The sequence below is a fragment of the Hibiscus syriacus genome, unplaced genomic scaffold (genome assembly GCF_006381635.1).
Source record: "Hibiscus syriacus cultivar Baekdansim isolate YM2019G1 unplaced genomic scaffold, ASM638163v2 tig00109972_pilon, whole genome shotgun sequence".
In the NCBI taxonomy this organism is placed as follows: domain Eukaryota; kingdom Viridiplantae; phylum Streptophyta; class Magnoliopsida; order Malvales; family Malvaceae; genus Hibiscus; species Hibiscus syriacus.
In genome coordinates, this window is record NW_024062543.1 from 2,671,958 (window position 1) to 2,682,572 (window position 10,615).

At 39.8% G+C, this 10,615-nt stretch overlaps 1 protein-coding gene across 1 annotated transcript; it reads right to left on the bottom strand.

Moving 5' to 3' along the window:
* Window positions 1-9,373: 9,373 nt before the first annotated feature.
* LOC120211354 (ethylene-responsive transcription factor ESR2-like) lies at window positions 9,374-10,615 on the bottom strand. Its single transcript, XM_039209903.1, has one exon. It carries the CDS (start codon window positions 10,613-10,615, stop codon window positions 9,374-9,376), a length of 1,242 nt encoding a protein of 413 aa, XP_039065834.1.

A 10,615-nucleotide genomic window follows, 5' to 3' on the forward strand; every position in this document is an offset into this window, starting at 1 on the left:
TTAAATATTTTCAGCTCAACAAAAAATATTACATTTTTATTAATAATTTAAATTCACAATATTTTAAAATACCTATAATTTAAAATATTATATTTTTTATTAAATTTTTGTATTGCTCCTAAAATCATTGTTTTTTTACTTTATATTAGATTGTCGCGATATAGAATGAGTAAAGTAAATGTGAGTTAATATGCAAGGTAAGTACAGAATTAAAACGGTGTCGGGAAAAGATGTATCTGTGACAGCGTAAAGACGACCGCAAAGCACAAGCCACGCGTTGGATGGTCCGATGGGACAAGTTTGGTTGTTCTGTCCACACCGCATTATTGCGACATCCATCCCATCAGTAGGATTCAATCTCGACTCTTCCTTTTCACCCATCTTTTCTTACCAACTTCCACCATTATTCTAATCTATTTTCATAGTCCATTTTTTTAGAAAAAAATAATAAAAGATTTATTAATAATTTTTTTAAAGCTTTGGAAGTCGACAATTTAATTTGAGGTTAGAAACGGTTATATCTGGCAAAACTTTCGAGATAATATTTTGGAAAAAATTAATTCACGAGATAAAGCACTCTCAAGATTAATTGCTCAAATAAAGTGAAATCCACAGTGTTGGCCGTAGGTCGCCATGCCTTCCGGGCGACCTACTAGGTCGTCATGTCTTCCCGGCGAGCTACAAGAGATTGCATGTGCCATGCACGTCCCAACACGCTGGGCATCCGAGGCCATCCGAGAGCATCCGAGACCATCCGACCGAGGCCATCCGAACGAGCTATGCGAGGGCATCCGAGGGCAACCGAGCGAGCTATGCGAGGGAATCCGAGGGAAGCCGAGCGAGGGTAGGTCGCCCGGAGGGCATGGCGACCTATGTGTTGGGACGTGCATGTGCCATGCAACACGTTCATTCTCTCTGTTTGAACAAGGGTAGGTCGCCCGGAGTGTATGGCGACCTACAAGGTCGCCCGGAGTGCATGGCGACCTACAAGGTGCATGGCGACCTACAGCCAACACTGTGGATTTCACCCTATTTGAGCAATTAATCTTGGGAGTGCATTAGCTCGTTAATTAATTTCTTTCAGAACATTATTTTGAAAGTTTTGCCTATCTAGACACAAATAAAGGTGGTAACGGTCGGGTTAGGTTGTTAGGGTCGGATTTTTATTAATTCGATTCGATCTTAAAATATGTATAATATATTTGAGTTTGAATTGATTCGCAAATTTTATATCTTCTATCCGACCCAACTGGATATGAATTTCTAAAGTATAAATCCGACTTGACCCTACCATATTCAATATGAAATAAGAACTTAATTAAAAATTATAAAAATTTTAAAGAAATTATATTATTATCTTATGGTCGGATTGGAGTTTTTTCACCTTCCAGTTGAAGCCGCCCCGCCCCTAACACCCTTTAAAAAATCTGACCCGACCTGATCTGAATCCATTTTTTTAAATCCAACACTATTGAGTCAGGTCGAAACCCGTCGGATTAAATTGCCATCTTTAGACATAAATGAAATTGTGATAAGAATCATAATATTTTAGGATGAGTGTGACCTAAAATGTTGTTTTCTTCCAAACATTTTCGGTTGAACTGAAAATGTTACATTCTTCATAATATTTTAGAATATTCAATCGAAGATGTTAAAAAGATTGTACTACTTCTATCCTATTAAAAATGTCTCGTATTGACTTTTAAAAGTTAAAATTTTTAAACTTTGATCATATTTTAAAAAATTAAATTTTAAAAAATCCAAATGAAATTGCGATAAGAATCATAACATTTTAGAATATTCAATCGAAAATGTTAAGAAGATTGCATTAGTTTGTCCTATTAAAAATGTCTCGTATTGACTTTTTAAAATTCAAAAATTTTAAACTTTGATCATATTTAAAAAAAAATAAATTTTATTAAATATATACTTCAAATCTACTTGATTAAAAGCTTCTAGAATATATATTTTTTTCTTCATATTTTTATCAACATTAAATTTTAAATAATAACGAGTCAAGTAAGTGGACAAAGGGAGTAACATTTTAGGTTGGACATTTTTATCGCTTTTTCGATTGCACCTCATGATGGTCGTTTTTTAACCTTATATTAGGTTACCGCACATTTGAATCACTCCTCTAGTCTTTATTGTGGTATTGGGATTAATTTACAAAACTTTAATAATTAAAGGGCCAAACTGGCAACGAATGACCCCCCTCGATAATAAACTACCGTAAACAGTATTGCTTTAACAGCGAATTCCTTATTTAAAGCAGCGAATGTGAGTAATTAAGCCTGTAATAATAATTATAAAGCTGATTCAGTATCTTGTACCCACCACACTGCATGTCCTTCCCCCTACACCCTTCGATAAAGTGCCGCATGCATGCATGCATGCATGTCTAAAGTGATCGATACCAACACTTTTCTTCTTTATAATTAAGTTGAAAAAGAAAAACTATTTTTTTAACAGTTTATGCTGATGTATTCGACATCTATCTGTTCAGCGGTGAAACTTTTTTTTACAGTGCGGAAGAAACTTTAAAAGGAAAAATGCTAAGGATCTAATTGAAGAAAGTGCTTCAATGGTTTATGTGTCCTTTTTTTGTGGTTTGCTGTCCTTAAAAGGACTGTTGCAAGCTAGGGTTCTTTGTACATTCCTTATGGTATCCAATGTTTGTTGGAGTAAATAGTAGATTCTTTTTCAATCAGGTTGGTTGGAGTTAGGTTATTTTTAGATCGATTTGGATTGGATTAAATTTCTTTTCTTTTTCTTCCAATTTTAGGGTTTTTCTCTAACAAATTCAGACTGACATGCATCGCACATCTAGTTTTGGTGGATGAGTCTCACTGCGAGATTGTTTTATGTTTGAGCTGTTTTGAGTTTAGCGGGTGATATTTGAGACTGATGTTCTTAAGGTTGGATTGTTTGAGTCATTTGAGGTTGTTGCATTATTTCGAAGGGTAAACACAAATGGTCCTTCAATTATAATGATTTTGAACCCTCGATTACTAAAAGTTATAGAATGATTCTTCAACTATAGGGTGTTATTTTATTGAGTCATCTAATTATTAAAAGTTATAATATGATCACTCGACTATTCATATGTTTCAAACTTGTATTTTTTGTTAAAAATTTGACGACCATCTGAGCTAGACGCAAACCTATTGCCTGACATATGATAAAATCATATTTTAATGATGCCTACCGGTACCGTCATTACCTTTAAGCATTGGTTCGACGACATAATGAAAACTTAGAGTCGATCTAAAAATATATCTCAAACGGTTTTAGATCATATTTGACTATATCCAAGTCAGTAGGTTAACGTCCAGGTCAGATGACTTTAATTTTTCAACCGAAAATGACGAGTTTAAAATATATGAATAGATATATAATCATATTTTATACAAGATTTGATTGGAGCTACAACATTAAAAATATGTACATAAAGTTTGCCAATGTACAAAAAAGCATAAGACATGAAAAAATATACACGATTAGGTCAGCCGAGGCCATTGTTCCCGAAGTTGAAACACAAGTTTTAGTATGAGTAAATGCCTCGCCATCAATCTTGGCTTTAACTTACTCCCACTCCCGCATTTAATCGTCGAACTGTCAACCGGTCCATTACTACATTCTTTCAATAGCGACTTGCAACTTTATTTACATTACAAATCAACGTTAATTCGATGATTTAATCATTTAATAATATATAAAATATAATAATCGATCATGATTATGACACTAAGTTGTTGAACTGTCAATGGTGTGATAATGTGGTTATTTCTTTGAATTCTGTTAGAAGATGGGTGAAGAATTATGAACAAATTGAGAAAGAATGCATTGTTTTATTACAAAGTAATAATGTTGATTTATACACAGTTCAGTAGCACATAACTGCTCTTAACAAGCTAACTGCTCGTTTAACAAACTAACTACCATTTAGTAGCTTATGCCAGCAAGGCAAGTCATGCAACACACGCTTCTTAATTCTGCTAATATTCTCCCTGCTTCTTCCTTCCTTTAGAGTAGACAAACGCATATTCTTGAACGAAATTCTTCAAATGCAGTCCTGGCCAATGGCTTGGTGAATCCATCCGCAATTTGATACATGGCTGGAACATAACTGACATTCAACTGTCCTGCAGCAACTTTCTCACGCACAAAGTGGACATCTAAATCAACGTGTTTGGACTGGGCGTGATATACTGGATTCGCACTCATGGCCACCGCACTGGTGTTGTCACACCAGACAACAGGTTTAAGGCTCTGTGGAATACCTAAATCTGTCAAGAGAGCTTGAATCCATGTGATGTCTGCTGTCGTATCTGCCACGCTCTTGTATTCGGCCTCCATTGTGGATCGAGAGACTTTTCGTTGCTTTTTTGAGCACCAAGAGACAAGGCACTTGCCAAGGAAGATTCCATAACCTGTGATGGACCGTCTATCATCGATGTTGGCCCCCCAATCAGCATCAGCAAACGCAACTATGTCTGATGCACGTGCAGCTGGAGTAAACAGAAGTCCATGGTTAAGAGTAGAAGCTAGATAACGCAGTATTCTTTTTACTGCAACAAAATGAGATTCACGTGGTGCTTGCATGTGTTGAGCAACTTGGCCAACACTAAACGAGATATCCGGTCTTGTATGACAAACATACAAGAGTGAACCAACTATACTTCTGTACTCACTGGCATTCTGGATCAGCTGTCCTTCTTCATGAGAGAGTTTGGGAGACACCACCATTAGTGTAGCACAGTTTGCTGCTTTCACCATCCCCTTTTTCTCTAATAATTCTATGATGTATTTCCTTTGGCTCAGCATGACAGCATTATTCATATATTTAACTTCAATGCCAAGAAAAAAACTCAAATCCCCGAGATCCTTCAATGAAAACCGAGTATGAAGAACAGAAACAAAATTTTGTATAGCAGTAGGAGCTGGGCCAGTAACCACTATATCATCGACGTATACAAGAACATAGATGTAGCCTTCATCACTATGCTTTGTAAACAGAGATGAGTCTGCTCGAGACACTGCAAATCCCATCTAAACCAGATTTTCTTTTAGCTTGACATGCCAGTTGCGAGGAGCTTGTCGAAGCCCATAGAGAGCCTTTTTTAGCTTGCATACCAAAGGTTTACCAAGATCATAAATTTCTCAAATCCAGGAGGTTGTTGCATGTACACCTCCTCGCTTAAATCTCCATTGAGAAAAGCATTGTTGATGTCTACATGTCGAAGCTCCCACCCATTCAACACCGCTATAGACAATATGATGTAGAATGTTGTAAAACGTACCACAGGACTAAAAGTGTCCTTGAAGTCATAGCCTGGAATTTGTGAGAACCCTTTGGCAACTAGTCGTGCTTTGTATCTGTTAATCGATCCATCAGAGTTGTGCTTAATCCGGAAAAGCCATTTGCACCCAACAGCCACTCTATCTTTGGGGAGACTGACTAGTGTCCAAGTATCATTATTAATCAATGCATTGTACTCATCGTGGACTGCTGCAGACCATTATGGAGACTGAAGAGCAGCATTGATTGTTGTAGGGGTATCATCATCCAGTGTAGATGAAAATACTTTAGGTTTGAAGATCCCACATCGGCTACGTGTCATCATGTGATGAACACGAGTTTGAGGTAAATTGTTAACAGCCTCAGGACTGGGTGGGACATCAATATTGGGCTCAAGAGCACTGTCTTGCATTCCATCATCTGGGATGTTACTAACTTTAGTACCCATATCAACAATATCACCAGTAACACTCTCAGAGGAATGTTGTGAAGAACTATCCGGAGTATGCTGAATTACATTATTAATCATCTCGTCTTCATTATGAATTGCTGGAATACTCACTTCTTCATGCACGGTGGTGATATTTGGTAACTGACTTGGTAATTGCTGGCAGAAGGTTTTAGTTGTTGCAACAATTTGAAGTGGCTGTGAGTTTGAGCTGGTGCTGACTGCAGATTTCGTCGAGGTGCAGTTTTCTTTCCCTACAAAAGGAAAAATAAACTCATTAAATGTAACATGACGAGAAATATAAACTCGTCCATCGGGTGCCAAGCATTGGAACCCTTTGTGTTGAGGGCTAACTCCCAAGTACGTGCATTCTTGAGACCTGAAGGCCAGTTTATGTCTTTGAAACATACGCAGATGAGGAAAGCATTGGCAACCAAAAACCTTCATCATGGAATATTCAGGTTTTCTTTCAAACAGTTTCTCGAATGGTGACACACCTTGTAGCACCTTGGTAGGTAGGTGATTAATTAAATACACTGCAGAAACCACTGCATACGACCAATACTTAATAGGTAATGAAGCTTGGGCTAATAAAACTAAGGCAAGTTCAACAATGTGACGGTGTTTTCTCTCCACCACACCGTTCTGTTCAGAGGTGTGTGGGCATGTTAGTCTGTGGACAATCCCATCACGGGCTAGCAGCAATGAAATGCTTCTGAATTCACCACCCCAATCTGTTTGTAATGCTTTGATCGAGCTGCCAAATTGATTGGTTACTAGCTTCTGAAATAATTGAAACGCTGTATATGCTTCATCCTTGTGTTTCAACAAGTAAACCCAAGTATGGCGAGTAAAAGCATCGACAAATGAAATGTAAAATCTAAAGCCATTGGAAGATACATGTGGTGGCCCCCATAAATCCGAGTACACAAGTTAAAATGCAGAAGAAACCACTGAATTTGATTCATTGAAAGGCAGTTTATGACTTTTTCCCAAATGACAAGCAACACATTCTTTATTTACATTAGACTTGAATTTGAATCCTAGTTCAGAAGCTAGATTTTCTAAAGTCTCAACAGCTGGATGACCAAGACGTCGATGCCAAAGTTCATCCAATGCAGTCAATCCAACACAGGTATTTGCTTGAGCAACATGGACTGCTGAGGATTTATTATTCATATCGAAAAAGTATAGTCCATCACTTTCTTCACCTTGAAGTAACAACTTCCCAGTGGCTTCATCACGAATACAACATCGATTGGTATGAAACTCAATAAAAATGCCGTTGTCCCTAGCAAGCTTGGAAACCGAGAGCAAATTCTTGGTTATTTGTGGAACATGCAATAAGTCATGCAAAACAAGTACTCTTGAATTGGTATTTACACGAGCATCACCAATCGAAACAACATCAAGAGGCATACCATTTCCAATTAAAAGTTTACCTGGACCACGATACTCAGAAGCATTTAGCAGGGTATTGGCATCTGAGGTAACGTGATGTGTGGCTCCCGTATCAACCACCCAACGTTTAGATTGTATGGAGGCTGTATGAGCTTGTGGTTGGTCACCTGTGGAAGATCCACTCTTACGTTTGACACAACACTCACAGCCATCATTGGTAGAAGGAATTGTAAAATTTCCAGAAGAGGAATTGATTTTATAATCTGATTGAAACTGCCCTTGATTTCCAGAAGTAACACACGAGAAATCCTTACCATACCTATGCCAGCAACGATCGACTAGGTGTCCCACTTTGCCACACAGTTGGCACTGAATCCTAGATCTGCCACGACCTCTTCCACCAGCTCGATTATGAAAGGAATGGCCAGACCTCTGATCAGAATTGTTGCCCATCAGTGAGGTATTTCGAGCATCGCCCTGTGCAACATTTGCACTCATAGGTAAGGAATCCAGCTGATCCTCAAAGCTTGCTAGTTGCGTTTCTGCATCAATTAGCATTGTAGAGATGCTGTCTAAAGACAAGGTTTCCCTCATGGATGTGATGATCGCCATAAAGGGTTGATATTCTCTAGGAAGCCCTTTGAGAATGCTCGCAATCTGTTCAACTTGTGGGACAGAACTGCCACAAGATGCCAACGCATCACATACCTCCTTCACCCGTGTGAGGTACGTACGCATGCTGTCACCACCTTTCTTCAGCGACTGGAGTTTATAATGGAGACTCATGACTGCTGTCGTTGATCGATTGGCAAAGAAGTGGAGTACCGTATTCCAAACAGCTGCTGCCGTTTCAGCACCTACGAATTGGGGAAGAAGATGGGGACTGATTGTGGACAACAACCATGATGCGAGGGCACTATCTTGAGCCACAAATTCTTCATACTCATCATTGACACGAACCGTGCCATCACCATCAACCAGAGTTTCTGGTGGAGTAACTGTTGCACCTGTAAGTAACCTCTCCAAACGATGACTTCTAATGGTAAGCAGAATCTGCTGCTTCCATAGAAGAAAGTTCATCTCGTCGAGCACCACGTTTACTTTCTTGTGAGTAAACGCCTTCGAGTTCGCTGTAAACTCCATCAAGAATTGCAGCGGAAATCAATCATAGAGCCCCAAGATCAATGGCGATTGATACCATGTTAGAAGATGGGTGAAGAATTATGAACAAATTGAGAAAGAATGCATTGTTTGATTACAAAGCAATAATGTTGATTTATATACAGTTCAGCAGCACATAACTACTCTTAACAAGCTAACTGCTCGTTTAACAAACTAACTACCATTTAGTAGCTTATGCTAACAGCTTATGCCAGCAAGGCAAGTCATGCAACACACGCTTCTTAATTCTGCTAATAAATTCTAATTCGGACATTGTTTTTGTTATTAAATTTTAAAAAGCTTCGGTTGACATTGGAATTGCATTTGCGTGTCAATTGATCCATGCATAAAATCATCAACTTCTTCGATCACCATTGTCACTTAATCATTTTCCATCGATATTTGTGACAATATCAATATCAAAACATTTGCATTTCACGTATTTTATATTGCTGGAATGATTTTTCAAATACACAAATCCATCTAAAAGTTCGAGGTTCTAATACTTCAATCATCTATGATGACTGCCTGATGAGTATAGTTTCGAGGGTAAAACTTAATAGAAGAACATTAGGAGAATGCTCAACAAGAGTGATAGTCCCCAGGAAGAAACAACCCTTTGTGTTATTTCCCAGAGATTATTCCTCCTTTTTCCTCGGACGCACAAAAAAGGGCTTTCTCGTCTCATTAGCCCTTCACATTTTCATTGCTTACTTTTTACATTTTCAATCGCTTCGGTTTGCGAACCAAAAAAACGATCAGAATATCCACACACAGATCCTTCACCAATGCCTTTTCGTTGTCTATACGATCACGTAGAACCCAAAAGCCCGACAATACATGCCACAACCCAAAGTCAACGCAGTTTAACCCATAAGAAACACACTTTACTGTCTATCTCTTTTTATTTTCTGAAGCATAAGATCCATGTTTACCGTGTAAATCAAACATAAGAAAGATGATTTACTCGGTTGTTCAAGGATTGAGTACATTCTGTAATGATAAAACTAGTGGCTATTGCTTGAACGTGACGAGAAACCCTAAAATTAATCATCGACTGATCAACTGTTTTGAACCCTGGCTGCTAGGAAATCGGGGTGGTAGTGGTACTGATAGATATCATCCAACGTGCAGTCCTGAGTTTGACTCACTGGTGGAAACTCGGTACAGTTCGGTACCAGTTGAGGACCCGTGATTCCATTGAAGCTGTGGAACTGCGGATGGAATCCATGGCGTTGATTTATGTAAACGCTTGAATGCTCCTTCTTCTTGTTCTCATTCATCTCACTCAGGGTTTGAACAATGGGGTCTTGAGTAGGATGAGTAACTGGTGGTGTCTTTGGGTTGGGCTTTGGAAAGAAACCCTGAATTATCTCTTGCAGCAAACCGGAATCGGAGGACTCCTGTCTGAAGAACTCCGTGTCATCAGCTTGAGGATTTGACATGGCAGCAGGCGGTGGCGGGTCCACCACTGTGGTGTGAGTCGAACTCTTTTCCTTGCGAGGAAGTGTCATAGTGGAGCCAATGAAAGAGTCTGTGATGTTGTCGCTTGCCGGTGAATTCAACGGAGTTGCACCGGTCAGCACCGTGGGGAACGGGAAAGAAGAAGATAATGAAGAAGCGGCGGAGGATGTTCCATTGATTAATGGAAATCGGTTAAGCCGAGAAGGAGGTGGCGGCTGGAAAGACGGGTTTGAAGATGAGTTCAAGAGGTCACGTAGTAAGAGCATGTTCAAAGAAGCATTTCTTTGTGGCCCGGACTCCACAGAGAAGTCTCCCACTTGGGGTTTAGCAAAGCCTGGCCAATGACGATGCTTGCCGTTAAGATCCCTGACGGAAGGCGGCTGTGATTGCCTGGAGAAGTTGAACGGAGGAGGAAGAAGATGATCGTTGTTGACGGAGTGATGGTCGGTCACAGGGTAAACAAAATTGGTTCGAGCCTTGATCCCACGCATAGCACGAGCAGCGGAGTCATAAGCGCAGGCAGCCTCTTCCGCCGTGTCAAAAGTGCCAAGCCACCGCCTCTCCTTCGACTGCGGGTCTCGTATCTCAGCAGCGTAACGCCCCCACGGCCTCCGGCGAACTCCACGGTACCTCATAGTCCCACCGGAGCCACCATTCTCTTTGATTGACCTCTTGTTTGTTGCCATTCCTGCTGTAGTAGTACCGGTGGTCTTCGAGGCAGCGGCGGAGGCTGTGGTTGAAACGGCCAACTTCTTCGGAATTCCCGTGATGGCAGAGTCCGGCGGGTCAGTTTCAGGCACATGAACGACGCCGTTTAGTCTCCTGAAAGCTTCTTCCAT

Excerpts from the sequence above, each read along its gene's own strand:
- LOC120211354 (XM_039209903.1), bottom strand. The coding sequence starts at position 10,615 with ATGGAAGAAGCTTTCAGGAGACTAAACGGCGTCGTTCATGTGCCTGAA.